The sequence below is a fragment of the Entelurus aequoreus genome, linkage group LG10 (assembly GCF_033978785.1).
Source record: "Entelurus aequoreus isolate RoL-2023_Sb linkage group LG10, RoL_Eaeq_v1.1, whole genome shotgun sequence".
NCBI classification, from domain to species: Eukaryota; Metazoa; Chordata; class Actinopteri; order Syngnathiformes; family Syngnathidae; genus Entelurus; species Entelurus aequoreus.
In genome coordinates this window covers 18734735-18756106 of record NC_084740.1, presented here as the reverse complement: position 1 = coordinate 18756106, position 21372 = coordinate 18734735, and the positions used below count along the sequence as shown (strand labels likewise).

The 21372-nt window shown below is 38.1% G+C and overlaps 1 protein-coding gene across 3 annotated transcripts in view; it reads left to right on the top strand.

Moving 5' to 3' along the window:
• qpctla (glutaminyl-peptide cyclotransferase-like a) overlaps positions 1 to 21372 on the top strand; it is a 40730-nt gene that overhangs the window by 13146 nt on the left and 6212 nt on the right. The window contains exons 5-8 of one of the 3 annotated variants that reach the window (XR_009827450.1): positions 6295 to 6394; positions 6472 to 6588; positions 12785 to 12982; positions 18794 to 18914. Coding sequence is in view for 1 of the 3 variants with exons in the window: in XM_062060233.1 (XP_061916217.1) it covers positions 6295 to 6394; positions 6472 to 6588; positions 12785 to 12930 (363 nt within the window). In the remaining 2 variants the exon portion in view is untranslated. Of the gene's footprint in view, positions 1 to 6294; positions 6395 to 6471; positions 6589 to 12784; positions 13690 to 18793; positions 18915 to 21372 lie in introns of those variants that run through there. The other 2 variants (XR_009827449.1, XM_062060233.1) reach the window with 2 other exon arrangements.

Below are 21372 nucleotides of genomic sequence, written 5' to 3'. Positions count from 1 at the left end.
AAATGAATGACCCACCTATTTTAATGTCTGACATATTTTTCAGAAGGGCAGAGGTTGGGTCATTTTGTTTTTGTAATAGTATTTTCTTTATTACCATTACTTTTCAATTTCACTTTAAAATATTGTTCAGGTTTCTTCCAGGGTTGAATAAAGTACTTGAATTGCTGCTATAGATGTTGATAGGCTAGCTCTCTTGAGCCATAAAAGACTGACCTACCTACTTGAGTATAAGACTGTTTACATAAGGTCAGGATCCTTTTTTTCCTTTATTGAAGTTGTTGAATTTTGTTTTTCTTATTATATATTAAGCATTGCTTTTTGTGTTGGAATTGTTTTGTATTTTATTTAACTTAAACTTTTTTATTTATCTTAACATAATTAAGGTTTTTGTACTGGTTTTAGTTCTTTAGTTTTAATAACTGCTGTTGGTCAAGAACTTTGGAGAATGTACATGCATGTTTCTTAATAAATACATGTTTGAAGCAATTCTTACCTTTTAGTATTCATCCTTGCATTACATAGCATTTAATGTTTTCATGGTATATCATTTTTTGTCATGTTTTAAATCTGTTACTGTTACTGAAGCTTGATTTGAAAAGAAATCGTGAGTCAAAATCGAAATCGCAATTTCTGTCAGAAAAATCGTGATCAGATTTTTTCCTGAAATCGTTCAGCCCTAATGGCACCCACCTGTTCCCAATTAGCCTGTTCACCTGTGGGATGTTCCAAATAAGTGTTTGATGAGCATTCCTCAACTTTCTCAGTCTTTTTTGCTACTTGTGCCAGCTTTTTTGAAACATGTTGCAGGCATCCAATTCCAAATGACCTAATATTTGCAAAAAATAACAAAGTTTACCAGTTTGAACGTTAAATATCTTGTCTTTGCAGTCTATTCAATTGAATGTAAGTTGAAAAGGATTTGCAAATCATTGTATTCTCTTTTTATTTACCATTTACACAACGTGACAACTTCACTGCTTTTGGGTTTTGTATATTTGCATAACTGTGTAAGAAACGCCATTTATTTTCCTGGAAACCTGCCTAATTACTTTCACGTACTTTTAGGGCTGGAAAATTAATCAATGTTTAATTTTGATTATGGCTTCTCATGATCATAAAAATATTGTAATTGGGAGAAACAAAAGATTAATGGGCTGTGCATTGTGCATGCAAATTCTTGAGCCTGTAATCGTGAAACAGATGAGACGTGACTGATTGGGGAAAAAAAGACCACGTCTACGAGAAGTTTGGGATCTTACCGTGGTTGCTAATTTTTATTTGACACGCTAGTATGCTTAATCAATAATCACTAAACTTAATAAAATCTGGTCTGACTGCGCTAACAAAATAAAGGTTTCAAAAAAGTACTGTACACAAGCATAATGTACTAATTATAATATAATAATGTATTATTATTATTATTTTTTTTTTCATGAAAAAATTAAAATAATAAACGTGAATCCACTGTGTACTCATATGGACCTTTATTAGCACATTGCGCCAACAACATAACATGAGTATAACAACAAAGTCTCTGGTAACTTCCTGTCTGCCCAATACATAAATAAAAAAATCACGTGGAAAAATATATAAATGACAAGAACCAGCAATTCCACACTACTGTCATTGTGAATGTTATTTTTCAACAGCTGAAATAAAGTTGTCACTTTGGACCGTCAGATAAGCCTCCTGCATGTTTGTGTGCCCGAGTCGACTCACAAGCTCCTCCTCTCCCTCTCCCTCGCCTCCCTCTGCCCAACGCGCTCTGATTTTCGTTGCTATGGTAACGTTTACATGCCTTCAAAATAAGATGCAGATACAACATTAAAAACGAATATAAATTGCATGAGATTTTTAACTCACCGTAACGCTAAATCAATGAGAGCCCTGAGCTTGTTTCTCTGCAACGAGACGGTCCCAACTGGGGGTATTGGGAGACAAAGACACCCAAAGTGTGCTTATGTCCAGTCTGCTACGTTGTTTTGTTTTGGTGGCTGTCACTGCAGAAATTCCCGCTTCACACAGATAGGATGTTGGAAATGGCAACAGTGTTTTCAGTGCTGTGGTGGCGATCTCGGGGTGTTCTGCCATGACTTTAATCCAGAAAACAGGCAGAGTTTTTGTCTGAAATACACTTTTAAGGGTGCCGTCATTTGCGATCTCCAGCATTTGATTTTCTTCTTGCACAGACATGCTGGATTCATCTGCTTTGTTGACAAATGGGTCGCGGATCCATTCCTTGGCAGTTCGTGGGTCTTTTGAAGTTGGGAAGTAGCGCTCAAACTCTTTTAAAAGCAGACAGGTGATCGTGCAGCAGCGTGTTGAATGAAGGCGCAGGCTCAGTCTCACGCAAAAACCCCGCCAATGTTTGAAACATGTCCAGGTTTTTGGGGTTGGTGCACTAATTGTAAGTGTATCTTGTGTTTTTTATGTTGATTTAATTTTAAAAAATTAAAAAAATTAAAATTAAAAATTTAAATATTTAAAAAAATTAAAAAAAATTAATAAAACATTCTTCTGCGGCCCGGTACCAATCGAGCCGCGGCCCGGTAAATGACCAGGTCGAGGTGATCTATAATTAACATTTATTTATTTATTTATTTATTTATTTATTTTTCCATTTTTGTTCACATGTTAAAGGTATACAAAAGACAAGCATGTTTAACATATAGATTCCTTTCTTTCATGAAGACAAGAATATAAGTTGGTATTATTGTGATGACTTGCATTGATTGGAATCAGACAGTAGTGATGATAACATCCACATTTTCAAATGGAGGAGAAAAAAAGTCCTCCTTTCTGTCTAATACCACATGAAAGTGCTTGCTTTTTGCCATCTTATTTGTCCAACTTCCATCCTCCTTTTTATGCACTTTACAAGAAATACATTGACGGCAAACTCCGTGGCTTTCTAGCTTGTTTGCGCTAGCTTTCGGAGACTCTTATTTTGTTAGCGCAGGCAGGATGGAGCAGCACTTTTGTTGTGAAGACAGGAACTGTGCGGTCGGTCTTTAGGCATTTGACGGGAGGTACGGTTGAAACAAAAACTGTTTCTCGCCTTCCTGTCGGTCATTTTTAAGAAAAAATGATCTGGCAGCAGCCAGCGTCATCTCACAAGACCCTCGGGTGCTGTGAATGTCAATCAAGTGACGAAAGTAACGTCATAGCGAAGCTTTATGATCACTAATTTTTAGGTCTATTTTTTTCAATGCCTGGCTGGCGGTCGACTGACACACCTTCCACCATCGACCGGTTGGCACCCCTGCTATAGCAGTAAAATAATTGTAAAAGGTAAAAAACAGAATTCAAAAAAATTACAACAGAAAAGCTCAAATGTTGCTGTTTTTTTATGTCGCTATTGTTATTTTTAATTTATTGCTGTTAATATTATTATTTTACTTGTTGTTTATTCATTTCTAATGTGTATCTGTTGTTCTTTTGAATTATATTTAAAGTTTTGGTTGTACAATAAACGCTCAGTGTTTTCCAAATTATTGAACCATCATGTTATTAATCGTGATATTCAATATCAATCAAAATAATTGTGATTATTTTTGCCATAATCGTGCATTACAAAGCTGTTACAAATGACGTAATGTGGCACTACTTATGGGTGTGTTTTATGTCAACAGCGTCAAAAACAGCAACTGCAGTCCAAGAAGTGACTCTTTACTAGTGCAAGCAGCAGCCACTCCAAATTAGCTGGACATCATACCAGAGGAAAGCTTACCACAGTATAAGTATAAGTTAGGGCTAGGCGATATATCGAATATACTCGATGTAGAAAATGACTCTTGTCTCTCCTTCTCACAGAGTGATAAAACAAGCGCACCTTCTTACATACGTCACATACTGTCGCACGTGCAACGTCACACGCCCTCGCCGAGCAGAGAGGTAGCGGCATTGTAACATTAGCTGTGGCAAGTGGTGCAAGCAGAGTGGTGCGAGTGGTAATACGAGAGAGAGAGTGCGAATCTGGTAACAAATGGAGGAAGATTTAATTCCCAAGTAAAACAGCAAGGGGTCCATCGTCTGGCGGTGGTTTGGCTTCAAGCGGGAAGATGTTGAACAGACAACCGTCATATGCCAAGTATGCGGCAAAAGCGTCGCTACAAAAAGTAGCAGCTCTACTAATTTGTAGCATTATTTGAAAAGTCACCCGCTAGAGCAGGGGTGCTCATTACGTCGATCGCGATCTACCGGTCGATCGCGGAGGGTGTGTCAGTCGTTCGCCAGCCAGGCATTAAAAAAATAGTCCTAAAAATGAGCGATCTTAAATCTTCACTATGACGTCACTTTCGTCACTTGATTGACATTCACGGCACCCGAGGGTCTTCTGAGATGACGCTGGCTGCTGCCAGCTCATTATTAAGAAAACAATTACCGACAGGAAGGCGAGAAACACTTTTTATTTCAACAGACTCTGGCGCCGCACCTGTCGTCAAAACTCCAAAGACCGACTGCACAGTTCCTGCCTTCACAATAAAAGCTCTGCTTCATCCTGCCTGCGCTAAGAGTCTCAGAAAGCTGGCGTGCACAAGCTAGCAGGCTATGGAGTTTGCCGCCAATGTATTTCTTGTAAAGTGTATACAAAGGACTATTGAAGCTGGACAAATAAGATGACAAAAACCAACCACTTTCATGTAGTATAGGACAGAAAGAAGGACTTTTTTTCTCCTCCATTTGAAAATGCGGACGTTATCAGCACTACTGTCTGATTCCAATCAAAGCAAGTCATCACAATCAGGTAATACACCAACTTATATTCTTGTCTTCATGAAAGAAAGGAATCCATATGTGTTAAACATGCATGTATTATCATTAAACACCTTTAACTTGTTAACAATATTAACTATATGTGTTAAACATGCTTGTATTATCTTTAAACACCTTTAACTTGTTAACAATATTAACTATATGTGTTAAACATGCATGTATTATCATTAAACACCTTTAACTTGTTAACAATATTAACTATATGTGTTAAACATGCTTGTATTATCTGTAAACACCTTTAACTTGTTAACAATATTAACTATATGTGTTAAACATGCTTGTATTATCATTAAACACCTTTAATTTATTAACAATATTAACTATATGTGTTAAACATGCTTGTATTGTCATTAAACACCTTTAACTTGTTAACAATATTAACTATATGTGTTAAACATGCTTGTATTATCTTTAAACACCTTTAACTTGTTAACAATATTAACTATATGTGTTAAACATGCTTGCATTATCATTAAACACCTTTAACTTGTTAACAAAACATATATTTCATAAATAAGTAAATATAAATTATATATATGAATGAGGTAGATCCCCACGACTTGATCAATTGAAAAGTAGCTCGCCTGCAGAAAAGTGTGAGCACCCCTGCGCTAGAGAATAAGGAGTGCTTGAAACTCCGCATCTCTGGCCGGTGCCACACCCAACAAAATGCTGTAGCAACCAGCACTGACCCAATTGAGCCTACGTCTTCCATTTCCAGATCAACACCGAATGAAAAAAATAGTCCACAACAGAAGGAGATAACGTCCGCAGGAACCTACCACATAGTGAAGGACATTATTTGACAGTTATTGAAATATCTTGTGTGACATCATGCACAAAAGTGCACTTTATTAGTTTTAAACTATAGTAGTGGCGTTCTGTACAAAAAGTGCACTTTAATTTAGTGTTGTTTTGATATGTCATCTTAGTGACATCATGCACTAATAGCTTGTTTTAAAATGTCTCTGACAATCTTGCACTTTCTGTTTTGGAAATGACATGAATGTTTGTGCCACTGCTTAATAACTGTTTAATAAATACACTTTTGCTAAATTGACTTATCTGCATGAAAGTTTAAAATGAGCATATATTAATGCAGTATGAAGAATAATGTTTTAATGTAGACACATAGAATCATCATACTGCTGTGATTATATGCATCAAGTGTTCATTCAAGGCTAAGGCAAAATATCCACATATATATCATGTATCGTGACATGGCCTAAAAATATCGAGATATTAATAAAAGGCCATATCGCCCAGCCCTAATGAACAACAATTAAATGAAGTGATAATCATGTAATACCCAGAAGGTGGACAAGGAGACACAGGTTCCCAAGCACGTTCAATCACTTTATTAAGTTGCACTAACAACTTGACACAGTTCATTCGTCACCCCCCTAGATATTTAAAGGTAAAAAAAAAAAAGTACTCCATCAAGTCCTAACTATAATTACTTTTTAAAAGCATCGTTGTCAACAGTACATAACAGGTCATACTGTCTTGACTGTTTAGGATCTCTTTGTGCTGCTAGACCTTCTCGGTGGTCCCGATCCACTGATTGTAAACCACTTCGACAACACGGCACGCTGGTTTGACCGTCTGATCGCTGCAGGTAATAGTGGAGACAACCGACATGGTGGACAGAAGTGTAATTGGAGAGTAGGTTTATATAATTATTCATTTTTACAGAGAGGCGCCTCCATAGGCAGGGTCTGCTGGCGTCGCACCCCTTGGAGCAGACCTACTTCAGAAAGGACATCTTCTTTGGAGCAGTTCAGGATGACCACATACCGTTCCTCCATAGAGGTGACTGTCATTCTTGACTCCCCCAATTTTTTTAAATCATTGAAAAACTGTTCAATAACAGATTAGAGAGTTTCACAAACAAAAATAGAATACTCGAAGAGAACCAATATGGATACAGAGGTAATGTTTCAACTTTGATGGCTTTAATTTAAATTACAGAAGAAATGACCAATGCAATAGATAGTAAAAGATGTGCGGCAGCAGTGTTGATGGATCTAACTAAAGCATTTGACACAATTAATCACAATATTTTAATAAAAAAACTACAACGGTATGTTAAGTTATTTAACGAACAGGAAACAATACGTAAAGCTAGGCGAACACACGTCTACAACGCTGAATATATCCTGTGGTGTACCTCAGGGATCAATACTAGGACCAAAATTATTCAATCTCTATATAAATGACATTTGTAAAGTTAGAAAAGATTTAAAGTTAGTATTATTTGCAGATGATGCAACAGCGTTTTGGTTCAGGAGAGAATACACAGAAGAAATGAAAAAATTAAAAAGAGGGTTTGACAAAAACAGACTATCTTTGAATCTCAGTAAAACTGAAATAATGCTATTTGGTAACGGTAGAAGAGAAAGTCAAACACAAATACAAATAGACAGAATAGATATTGAAAGAGTAAATGAAACCAAATTTCTAGGTATAATGATTGATGATAAATTGAATTGGAAATCTCATGTAAAAAATATACAACATAAAGTAGCAAGAAACACGTCAAAAATGAATAAAGCGAAACATCTTCTAGACCAAAAATCACTTCATATTCTCTACTGCTCGCTGGTGTTACCATATCTGAGTTATTGTGCAGAAATATGGGGAAATAACTACAAAAGTACACTTCATTCATTAACGGTGTTAGAATAATACATAATGTTGGATATAGAGAACATACAAACACTTTATTTATTGAATCAAAAATACTTAAATTTCACGACATAGTGAATTTGCAAACAGCTAAAATTATACACAAAGCAAACTATAACCTGCTACCCAAGAATATACAACAATTCTTCTCAACAAAAGAGGAGAAATATAATCTTAGAGAAAAATGTAATTTAAAACATTTGTATGCACGTACAACACTTAAAACCTTCAGTATATCAGTAAGCGAAATTAAATGATGGAATGGATTAAGCAAAGCAATCAAACATTGTACTAATATGATCCACTTCAAGAAACTCTTCAAACTTAAAGTATTTACAAAGTACAAAGAAGAAGAACCATGATAAACATTCTGAATTTATTTCATCCATCCATTCATTTTCTAGATAATCTTACTCATCTCACCATGTGAAATGTAACTTGCTTCACCCAGTATTATTTATTTATTTATTTTATTATTACTTAAGGAGTATATTGTGAATAGATTGAGAACAGGAAGAGAACAAAAGTTTTAGCAACTGCTATGTAAAGGAAAAGGGGTAGGATTAAATAAGCTCTTATTCTTCCTACTCCTTTTTGAACATGTTGAATAGAGGAACTGGAAATTGTGATGTATGCATGCATGTTCCAAATAAACTCATACTCAACTCAGCTCAACTCAACTACATAAGAGTCAATGTGTTAGGGCAGCAGCTATTGATCATTTCATTAATCGAGTAATTTATTGATTAATTTGTTCAATTAATGGAGTCATCAAATAAAACACACTTTCTAGCCTCAATGCGTCTTTTAGGGAAAATAGTTTGAATTAACATTCTTTTTGTCCACTATGGATGCACATACCATTGAAATTGCACGTATAACACGGGAGCATTACTGCATATTACTTGCATTTAAAAAAATTCCATCCATCCATCTTCCTCCGCTTATCCGAGGTCGGGTCGCGGGGTCAGCAGCCTAAGCAGAGAAGCCCAGACTTCCCTCTCCCCACATCACTTCATCCAGCTCTTCCCGGAAATTGTTTTCAAAAAAAGTAAAAAAAAGTGTATGGCTAAAAACCAGGTAATAGATAATGAATAAAGAACCAAACTAAGCAAAAAGACTGATAAAGTATGGTACAATGAGTGACAATGTAGTTAACAGTTCAACACACATTTTTGAAAAGGTATTAAATGAAGGAGTGATACTTGATGTTTGGACAAACCACTCTTTAGCATTAACATACTAACTACATGCTAACACGTCCTCACAATTGTTTGAATAAATCATCTGTTATGCAAGTCAAACATGTAAGATGGCATTAGCTGCCGCAATAAATGTTCACCTTGTTTCGTTTTGTTTCAAGTACCAGTGCGGTGGGAAAACAAGTAGCTAGGTGGGCTGCAATCACATCTGGGTTCCAGGCGATGGTCTAAGCCCCATTAAGCTACTGTTTATTAACCTGAATCCGTGCAGATTTAGGCTTATTTTGAAACGTTTAGAAGCAAATATAAAAGCAATCATGAACAAATATTAAAAATGACATGGTGTGGGTTTATACACTCTTAAGAAAAATATATTTGTTAAAGATTTAAACCATTTATCGTTACCAAGAGGTTACCTCACTTCACGTGACACGGGATTTAGTGAAGAACAGATTGTATTTACATCTGGAGGGGTCCACAAATTAAACATCGGTGAAAGACTAAGTTGGACTCATTCGTGCATCGCTAAGTAACGTATTTGATTGACATAACGAGTACCATGCTGCTGTGATTGTGACGCTAATGAGAAAAAGGATAAGTTTGTTTGCAGTTGATTTCCTGCTACAAATATTAGTCTCATCTACATTTCATGTCTGTAGTTGTTTTTATGCTGTGAAGTTCATATTTTATCTCATTATTTAGCTTTAGATGTCCCTGTTGTTAAGCAATGTTTGCTAGCGATTAAAGATCGCTGTTGAGCCTACGAGAAATTAATTCATCTACTTTATTAATAATATTAAGGATATTTTCTGGATGAGAACCAAAGATGCTATAATGTGGTCATCCGTGTCATATAAAGACTTAGACTTCCTTTTTATTGTCATTCAAATTTGAACTTTACAGCACAGATAAGAACGACATTTCGTTACATAAACTCACTCCGACAGGGACTGGCAGGCCTTGGAGGGAACTCTAAGCCAGGACATGGAGACTTTAGTGGCTTACCTCCATAACTGGAGATTGAAGCTCAGCGAATCCAAGACGGTGACACAAGCTTTCCACCTATACAATTGGGAAGCGGATCGTGAGATCAGGTTCGAGGTGCGGAAGCCGGATGGGGCTTCCCTTACCCTATGCCGGCCTCGTCCTACACCTGAAGACCCTCGCCCTGACCCTAAATACCTTGGGGTCACCCTGGACAGGTCGCTCACTTTCCGTAAACACCTCTTGGCAACACGCAAGAAACTCAACACCCGCGTCTCACTGCTGAGACGGTTGGTCGGGTCCGGTTGGGGTGCCGGGGCAAGAACTCTGCGAACAGCAGCACTTGCCCTGGTCTACTCAACTGCTGAGTACTGCGCACCTGTCTGGGCGCGCAGTGCTCACTCTAAACAACTTGATGTCCCGATCAACGAAGCCTTGCGTGTTATCACTGGATGCCTGCGCCCCACCCCTGTGGAGCTACTGCCCATCTTAGCAGGCATCCAACCCGCTGAGCTTCGCCGCCAAGGTGCTGTAGCAACTCTGGCGGGCCGGGCAAACATGGATGAGAACCACCTGCTCCATGAAAGGCTCACACTCTCCTCAGAGCCAACGCCCCGCCTCCCCTCCAGAGACCCACTGGTACCAGCCGCCCTGAAGCTCCTGCAGCAATGCAGTGACAACAACATCAGGGCGGCTCACTGGGCGAATCACAAATGGAGCACGGACCTGGAGCATACCATCTCCTCCAGACTCCGTGACTTCATACCTGACACCGGCTCAATACCAGGCCTCTCACTACCACGAGTGGCCTGGGTGAGGCTTAACCGCCTCCGAACTGGTGTCGGTCGCTTTCGCTCAAACATGTTCCAGTGGGGCTTAGCACCTAACGCGACGTGTGAGTGTGGCGTGGAGGAGCAGACTGCCGACCACGTGATCCTGCGTTGCCCGATTTATCGTGCTCCTAATGGTTTGCGTGGCCTGGCGGACCTGGATGACTGCTCGGTGACCTGGCTCACTTCTGTGTGTCCTGACATATGAACGGGAGGGCCCCCCGGGCCTGGGGTGGTAAAAGGCATAGACCCTCGGCCTCAGGTCCGGGTGCCGGAAAACAGCTGCCCATACGATGAAGACATAAACTCATGGTAGTGCAGGAGAAAAAAGCAATAAGGTGCATATATAAATAAATAAATAAATATATATAAATAATATATAAATATATATATGAACTAAATAAATATATATAAATAAATAAATAGATTACTGTACAGATAAATATATTGCACTTTTCCACATGCGTCCACGTTTATGGATGTACACTACCGTTCAAAAGTTTGGGGTCACCCAAACAATTTTGTGGAATAGCCTTCATTTCTAAGAACAAGAATAGACTGTCGAGTTTCAGATGAAAGTTCTCTTTCTCTGGCCATTTTGAGCGTTTAATTGACCCCACAAATGTGATGCTCCAGAAACTCAATCTGCTCAAAGGAAGGTCAGTTTTGTAGCTTCTGTAACTAGCTAAACTGTTTTCAGATGTGTGAACATGATTGCACAAGGGTTTTCTAATCATCAATTAGCCTTCTGAGCCAATGAGCAAACACATTGTACCATTAGAACACTGGAGTGATAGTTGCTGGAAATGGGCCTCTATACACCTATGTAGATATTGCACCAAAAACCAGACATTTGCAGCTAGAATAGTCATTTACCACATTAGCAATGTATAGAGTGTATTTCTTTAAAGTTAAGACTAGTTTAAAGTTATCTTCATTGAAAAGTACAGTGCTTTTCCTTCAAAAATAAGGACATTTCAATGTGACCCCAAACTTTTGAGCGGTAGTGTATGTTATATTGTCTTTTGGCTTTTCTGCACAACTAAGCTTTTAGTTTCTGTTATGAAAATGGACAACACAAATACAGTGGATTGGACCAACAATCACAATATTTATTACTAGGACTTAACATGGCGTTAGTTTATTTGCACAAGCGGGTCTTCGTAGTTATATTTAGGCACAGCCACCACAAAAGAACAAATAACTAATGCGATCTATCGTCATTTCTTTACGTTTAGTTCTGCTCTCTAACACTACTAATATAACTCGATTTCATCACAGAGAGTTTCTCAAACAAATCAAATGTTGAAACATTTTACAAAGCGATCGCTGCAGACACAAGTGGTCCAATTGTATTCCACAAGATGATGAATTACCTCCAAATTCTTCACTCTATCACAAAAAAATAAGAGTTGTAGAAAGTATTGGAAACGCAAGACAGCCATGACATTTTGTTCTTTACAAGTGTATGTAAACTTTTGATCGCGACTATATATATATATATATATATATATATATATATATATATATATATATATATATATATATATATATATATATAATATAAGAATAATTATAATTTAAAAATAAATAAATAAATAATATATATATATATATATATATATATATATATATATATATATATATATATATATATATATATATATATATATATATATATATATATATATATATATATATATATATATATATATTTATTTATTTATTTATTTATTTATTTTTAAATTATAATTATTCTTTTTTATTTTTTACCTGTTACGACAAACAGATGGCTGGCAGTGAAGGAGAAATAATATGTCTATGCAAAATGAAACTATATTTTCTTTTCCCTATTTATTCCTGGTTAGCTTACCGCAGAGAGCTAAGATCACGTCTCAATCACCGCACACAGCTACTGTAGACACCCCTTCCCACTTCCTCACACTTTTTCCACTCACCAGTCAGAACTTGGATGCATTCATGGCCTTGTAGAAAGTGGGAGAATCTTTTCAAAGATGCACATTACCAACACTCAAGAAAGGGAGCCACAACAAGAGCTCTGGGTTGCCGTCCATCACCCAATCTACACAATACAAGAGCTGTATCAAGTGTGTTGGCCAAAATTCAGATTCAATTTGAGATATTATCAATTTGCTTCTTAAATGTGTTTTTTTACTTAAGTTCCTGATATTTTGGTCTTGGCAATAAAAACGATTCTAATTTCAGTCTTTTCGAAAGCCCTACTGGCCACACTTTAATGCCAATAAGACGTTTCTCTGTTCAAACCCCTTTTTTTACATTCAGGCGTTCCCGTGCTCCACGTCATCGCCACGCCCTTCCCAAAGTTCTGGCATACGCTGGACGACACGGAAGAGAACATGCATCGACCCACCGTGGAGAACCTGACCAAGATCATGGCGGTCTTTTTGGCGGAATACCTTGGCCTGTGAAGCAAAAGCACTCGTGACTTACTTCTTTGGACGTTCTCATCGGCCTCTAAAGGTACGCTGCGCCCGCACTGGAGGAGAGAAATGAAGCCTCAAAGGAAGTTTACCAAAGACTAAATGAGCGTCAAGTACTACCTGATGGATTAATTTATGGTCTTAATTTGTTACTGGGACAAACGCTCTTGAGATGTTTAGACTGTTGTGTTTCTTGCAAAATGTCAAAAACACTGAAAAACATACAGAAGATGTAGGTACATTTTCCTGCACTTTAACACGCGGAAGAAGCGTAACTGTGAAAGTTCCAGGTTGTTACATTGAATTCCCTTTAATGATACCTAATGTGTGTTTACAGTCAACCTGCAGTGCCTAATAAGTGAGGTTTTGACAATGTTTTTTTCTGTAAGTTGCCTTTTCGTGGAGAAAGTCTTTGGTCGTCTATTTAACAGGAGTGTTCCTTACTAAAAAGAGTCTAAAGATAGGTAGGAGTGTCCCGATCTGATAGTGATATCGCTCCGATATCAGCAAAAAAAACAAACATTGCATCTAAAACCTCTGATATAAGCTCCGATACAAGCAGCAGTGCAGTGTGTTTACTTGTGCAAAGCTGGACAGCCAGTTAATATCTACATGTCCTCCAATCAGCTCACATTTGATCTTGTATTTTAGTGCAGTCATTTGGAAAAGATAAACATGGTAGGCCAGGCCTGGGCAATTATTTTGAGAAAAAAATGTGTCTGGGGGCCATACTTGCCAAGCTTGAGACCTCCGAATTCGGGAGATTGGGGGTTGGGGGTCGGGGGGGAGTATATTTATAGCTAGAATTCACTGACATTCAAGTATTTCTTATATATACACTACCGTTCAAAAGTTTGGGGTCACCCAAACAATTTTGTGGAATAGCCTTCATTTCTAAGAACAAGAATAGACTGTCGAGTTTCAGATGAAAGTTCTCTTTTTCTGGCCATTTTGAGCGTTTAATTGACCCCACAAATGTGATGCTCCAGAAACTCAATCTGCTCAAAAGAAGGTCAGTTTTGTAGCTTCTGTAACGAGCTAAACTGTTTTCAGATGTGTGAACATGATCGCACAAGGGTTTTCTAATCATCAATTAGCCTTCTGAGCCAATGAGCAAACACATTGTACCATTAGAACACTGGAGTGATAGTTGCTGGAAATGGGCGTCTATACACCTATTTAGATATTGCACCAAAAACCAGACATTTGCAGTTAGAATAGTTAATTTACCACATTAGCAATGTATAGAGTGTATTTCTTTAAAGTTAAGACTAGTTTAAAGTTATTCTAATTGAAAAGTACAGTGCTTTTCCTTCAAAAATAAGGACATTTCAATGTGACCCCAAACTTTTGAACGGTAGTGTGTATATATATATATATATATATATATATATATATATATATATATATATATATATATATATATATATATATATATATATATACATATATACACTACAGTACACAGTAATGAAAACACAGTTGTACTGTACTTGCTGCTTACCGTATTTTTCAGACTATAAGCAGCAGTTTTTTTCATAGTTTGGCCGGGGGTGCGACTTATACTCAGGAGCGACTTATGTGTGAAATTATTAACACATTACCGTAAAATATCAAATAATATTATTTAGCTCATTCACGTAAGAGACTAGACGTATAAGATTTCATGGGATTTAGCGATTCGGAGTGACAGATTGTTTGGTAAACGTATAGCATGTTCTATATGTTATAGTTATTTGAATGACTCTTACCATAATATGTTATGTTAACATACCAGGCACGTTCTCAGTTGGTTATTTATGCGTCATATAATGTACACTTATTCAGCCTGTTGTTCACTATTCTTTATTTATTTTAAATTGCCTTTCAAATGTCTATTCTTGGTGTTGGCTTTTATCAAATAAATTTCCCCCAAAAATGCGACTTATACTCCAGTGCGACTTATATATGTTTTTTTCCTTCTTTATTATGCATTTTCGGCCGGTGCGACTTGTACTCCGGAGCGACTTATAGTCCGAAAAATACGGTACTTTAAAAAAAAAACACAAAAAAAAACTTACCTTTCACTATTTGAGTAGCCTTTGTTCTGCCATTTGAGTACTGGCGAGCGATCTCTGAATCCGGGAACATATCCTTCACGGATTTGTTGAAAACATCCGCAAATGAGAACGGGATGTTGCTTGCGGCTATCAGCATAGCCATCTTTGTCTCGGCATATGTTACACCCTCGGGTCTCCATTTAGCAAGGTGGCCCATAATACTGCGTTGCCGCCGTCTTGTCCTTCTCTGACCGTTCATGAGTGACTATATCCATTCGGCCACCGTGTTATGGGTTATAGATAAACCTATAGATAACTGAGACATATATAATAATCTCCTTTTCAGGTGAGAGACAACGTTAAAGGCAGTGCCTTTAAGGCACGCCCCCAATATTGTTGTCTGGCTGGAAATCGGGAGAAATTCGGGAGAATGGTTGTCCCGGGAGATTTTCGGGAGAGGCACTGAAATTCGGGAGTCTCCCGGAAAATTCGGGAGGGTTGGCAAGTATGCTGGGGGCCGAGTCATACCAAAGACTATAAAAATGGGAGCCATTACCTCCCTGCTTGGCACTCAGCATCAAGGGGTGGAATTGGGGGTTAAATCACCAAAAATTATTCCAGGGTGCGGCCACCGCTGCTGCTCACTGCTCCCCTCACCTCCCGGGGAGTGATCAAGGGTGATGGGTCAAATGCAGAGAATAATTTCGCCACACCTAGTGTTTGTGTGACTATCAGTGGTACTTTATATATATTTTCAGGAACATTAATACAAAACCTCACAATAATGTCTGATTGAAAGAAAAAAACGTTATGACAGACCGCCTTAAAAAATGGAATGGAATTTTTATTTTTTTTACTGAATGAGACACCCAGAATGTACATGAAAATAAAGAATGCGGGATTTACAATATTAACTATGAATGATAAAACACTGAATATTGACAACATATGAACGTCACACCCCCTCTCCATCCACATATTTTACAATCGAGCTAAACACAACAAAAATGCAACTAACATGAAATATGAACGCGAAGGGTAAAAAAAACCCCACCTACAATCTGATATATGTGATACATCACTAAGCTTTAGAACTTTGTTGTAAAAATCTCCTTCCACGTCTGTCCCTGACACCCACATTTCAGGGTCTGGAATCACTCTGTGGAAACGCTCCCCACCCACACTGCTTGGTGCCTCGTCTGAGCTGCTGTGACTGACATTACCATAGTAACTAATTACATTACCATAGTAATTAATTAGATGACCATATTAACTAATTAGATGACCATAGTAACAAATATATCATGCAAAAGTGCAGATTCCAAGCATTGAAAGACTTAGTATAGTTGAAGACTTACGGTCATTAGAAAACATCACTGCACATCATAATGGCAGCTACACTTTACATCTTAAACATCTAAATAAACTATTTGGGAATTTGCCCGCCGGCAAATTGACCTGAATTTACCCAGGTCTGTGGTAGGCTATAGGCGACTATGAGCTGGCCACTACACAACAGCTAAGCACAGACGCTAGACATGTCCTTAGAGCAGACTATTTGAGCTAAAAACACCACATTTGTCAATATAAACATATCAAATAATTACTGTTAAAGTTAAAGTCCCAACGATAGTCACACACACACACACACACACACACACACACACACACACACACACACACACACACTAGGTGTGGTGAAATTATCCTCTGCATTTGACCCATCCCCTTGTTCACCCCCCTGGGAGGTGAGGGGAGCAGTGAGCAGCAGCGGTGGCCACGGTCGGGAATCATTTTGGCGATTACTACTGCTTATTATTTACATATACAAAGTCTCCCAGGCAGGAGCGTATTCGGAAGTATCCAGTAACAAACGTGTCCGCATCGTTCCAACTAACTGCAACCTATGACCCAAATGTAATGATTTGTGACCACTAGGTGTCGCCGTGAAGCAAATTACCACCACTTCAGAAGCATAAAACAGTCATAAGGTTGGTGTTTTCCATACTACCATTGTTCTGAGTTGATGAAACCATTTCTAACATTCCATACAAGTGTGTACTGCTATCGTATCCGATTAATATCAGTATCGGCCAGTACTCTTTATTTAAAACATCGGAACACTCCTGTTAAAGGATGACTAACCTAAGCTTATTCCTTATGACTTTATGACTATATTAGCCATTCGGTCTGGCAGAACATGGGACATTATATACAAAATACTTTCTACATATGTGGCCTTCAGAACACATTCACAGATACAGACTGTAGATCATATAAATGTACTTTATTACATCATTCAGTAATATAAAAAATAGAATGCATTTAATACAATAAAACAGAAGAAAACAAGTGATCCCTTTTCAGCATTATCAAATAGTAATGCATTATCTTTGGTGAAATCAGGAGTCTTGCCTGTGTAAAAACTCCCAGATGACAAATGTGCATTAGCCCCATCAGGCCGTAATATCTGCAAAGTTAATTTGGTAATAAATGGCTCATAACACCAGACCTACACGAGCATATTTTTTCATAGAACGTCATATTTCCCTTTATCCCCTCTGTCCTATAAATGCACAGTACAATTCTTTTAATACATGATTGTCAACGCAATTCTGCTTGATGAAAATGGGGTGACCGCTTTAAAAGGAATCGCCATCAACATTAACTTGACAGTTAAAAAAACTGGAAAATGAATATCATTTCCTATCTGCTTTTCCTTTCACATAAACACTGACGGATACATGCATCTTTGGAATAAATGTACAAACATATGCACTAATAAAAACACAAAAAGCCATTCATTACTGTAACAAAATGGGCTTTTGTGTACCGTAAATGGCTGCAAAGATCCACCGCCGACAGTGGAAGGTCACGTGACCAATTCTAAATGGAAGCATGCGGTCCTTTTTAATAGAGGTTTAAATGAAGAAAACGAGGAGGTCACGAGTCCGACCACGGTCAAAGACAGCATAAACATTGTAATGAAATGGAATAAAATGTGCAAAATATACAAACACAAAACAATGCAACCAAAAGAGTCCATTTGGATGCAGACATAACAATATAAGCTTTAATATAAGGCACTTATCAATATTGACACACTGAGCTGAGACCCCACGTCGCCAAAAGGAGTCTCAGCAAAGGCTTGAGTGTCACGCACCTTCTTTAGGTCAAGCTGTAAAGCTTTCATGAGTGTTTGGAACTTGAGCCACTTTAAAAAACATTGCATAGATGGAAAAAAAACAAGAATGCAACTGGGCTGCATTAACTACAATTCACCAGATTTGAAAAACGTAGTGTTTGACATGAATATCAGTTGTGTATTGCAGCTTCTACGCTGCTTTTGGAGAACGGCTGGACGGCAATACTCCACCTTTTTTCGAGGTAGCATTAGAGGCGGGCTGGTGTCTGCGTGAAAGGGGACGCTGTTGTCTTGTTGTCCGATCACTATTTTACACGCCACACTTTGATTGAGATGAAGGTTTTCTGTGTAAAAGGCAAGAGCAGCTGATTATTGCTATTTTGCAGAACAATAGAGCCCGTATTTCTCCCATTTCACACACTGTGCGGAGGACTGCGGATGTAAACACACCCGTGGCCGTGTTCGGTGTGGCGTGCAAAATACATCTAAGGCAATCGCTTTCAACACAACAGCAAACGAGGCTTGCGCTTTCACACAGGCACACTTCTGTTGTCGTTTGTATAAAAGGAGCGTGTGTAAAAAGTGTGAAGACTCCCCTCTCTGGTAGTGGAACATCTTACAAAACAAACATGGCAGCCAGCTAATTGAAGACCTGCGCCTTTCCCAGATGGTCTGAAGAATAGTTCCTGTGGTGGATCCCAGACTTACTACTAATGTACTTCACACATCCTTTTGTGCAAGTCATCGTCTGCACCAGCTCAAAGATCCTTGCACAATATCGTACAAAAGTGAGAACGCCTCCCTTTGCATTACAGTATCTTCTCAAGAGACAACACTACAGATATAATATCTATTCTGGACACGCCTTCTCCTCGTTCATTTTCTTTATTTTCATGACTATTTACATTGTAGATTGTCACATCAAAACTATGAATGAACACATGTGGAGTTATGTACTTAACAAAAAAAGGTGAAATAACTGAAAAAATGTTTTATATTCTACTTTCTTCAAAATAGCCACCCTTTGCTCTGATTACTGCTTTGCACACTCTTGGTATTCTCTCCATGAGCTTCAAGGAAGTGAAAACCATTTCAGGGGACTACTACCTCTTGAAGCTCACAGAGAGAATGCCAAGAGTGTGCAAAGCAGTAATCAGAGCAAAGTAAAGTACCAATGATAGTCACACACACACTAGGTGTGTTGAAATTTGTCCTCTGCATTTGACCCATCACCCTTGATCACCCCCTGGGAGGTGAGGGGAGCAGTGAGCAGCAGCAGTGCCGCGCCCAGGAACCATTTTTGGTGATTTAACCCCCAATTCCAACCCTTGAAGCTGAGTGCCAAGCAGGGAGGTAATGGCTCCCATTTTTATAGTCTTTGGTATGACTCGGCCGGGGTTTGAACTCGCAACCTACCCATCTCAGGGCGGACACTCTAACCACTAGGCCACTGAGTAGGTGGCCTAGTGGTTAGAGGGTGACTATTTTGAAGAAACTAGAATATAAAACATGTTTTCAGTTATTTCACCTTTTTTTTGTGAAGTACATAACTCCACATGTGTTCATTCATAGTTTTGATGTGACAATCTACAATGTAAATAGTCATGAAAGTAAAGAAAACGCATTGAAAGAGAAGGTGTGTCCAAACTTTTGGCCTGTACTCTATATCGCCGCCTGCTGCGATACAGATGTATGTCATGATACTGTATAGTATTTGGTATGTTATTTGGGTTACAAAGACTCCTAATATGCGAGAACATATTGTGTCATTTTATTTTGTTTAAACTATTATTCATCTACTCGCTATCCAACTGCTAATATCTTTTTACAGGTTATGTTTATATATACTTCTCTTCAAATGTAATAGGCACTTATTCTTCTATTGTTTGGATACTTTATATTACTTTTGGACGATACCACCAATACGGGTATCGATCCAATACCAAGTAGTTACAGGAGCTGTATTGGTGCTGATACTTGACATTCAGACAAAAACATGGTAGGGTCGTGTAGCAATATCAATTAAATCTTAAAAATATCCATCCATCCATCTTCTTCCGCTTATCTTAAAAATATTTCCTACTTATTTAAATAATTTGGTTTTTGCCCTTAAAGTGTGTCAAGAGTTCCTGAGTTCGTAAACAATAACAAAATATTTTTTTATAAAAAAAATATCAATCCAGCCACTGTAGTATCGACCATACACTGACACTATTGGTATCATTACTGTCAGTATTTGTATTGATCTGCCGACCTCTGTTTACATTCAAGAGCTCGCTTGCTGCTGGCATTCCCTCCTATAATGTGTAGTGTCGCATTCCTCATCTTCCAGTGATAATGGTATGTTATTTTTGCTGCCTTAAAAGTGGCTTTGCACTGTAGAGGGACGTTAGCCGCTACCTCGAGGTTCTTTTGTCAAATTAGCGGAGCACAGCCAGAATGTGCCGTCACCGTGCATTATCACGATATTACGAACCAATTAATATCATGTTATGCCACCTTACTTCAGAGTAGTCAGTGTACAGCTTTTGCTAAGCTTGTATGTATAGACTAGACTTATACTGCAATACAAGCTGTACTGTACACTGACTACTCTGAAGAAAGGTTGCACATACAGTCGTGGTCAAAAGTGTACATACACTTGTAAAGAACATAATGTCATGGCTGTCTTGAGTTTCCAATCATTTCTACAACTCTTATTTTTTTTGTGATAGAGTGATTCGAGCACTTTTATGAATTTATTATGGGTCTACTGAAAATGTGAGCAAATCTGCTGGGTCAAAAGTATACATACAGCAATGTTAATATTTGCTTACATGTCCCTTGGCAAGTTTCACTGCAATAAGGTGCTTTTGGCAGCCATCCACAAGCTTCTGCTTGACTTTTTGACCACTCCTCTTGACTAAATTGGTGCAGTTCAGCTAAATTTGTTGGTTTTCTGACATGGACTTGTTTCTTCAGCATTGTCCACACGTTTAAGTCAGGACTTTGGGAAGGCCATTCTAAAACCTTCATTCTAGCCTGATTTAGCCATTCATTTACCACTTTTGACGTGTGTTTGGGGTCATTTTTTGTTTCATCTGACCACAGAACTTTCCTCCACAAGGTCTTATCTTTGTCCATGTGATGTCAGATGAAACAAAAAGTGAGCTGTTTGGCCACAATACCCAGCAACATGTTTGGAGGAGAAAATGTGAGGCCTTTAATCATAGGAACACCACACCTACCGTCAAGCATGGTGGTGGT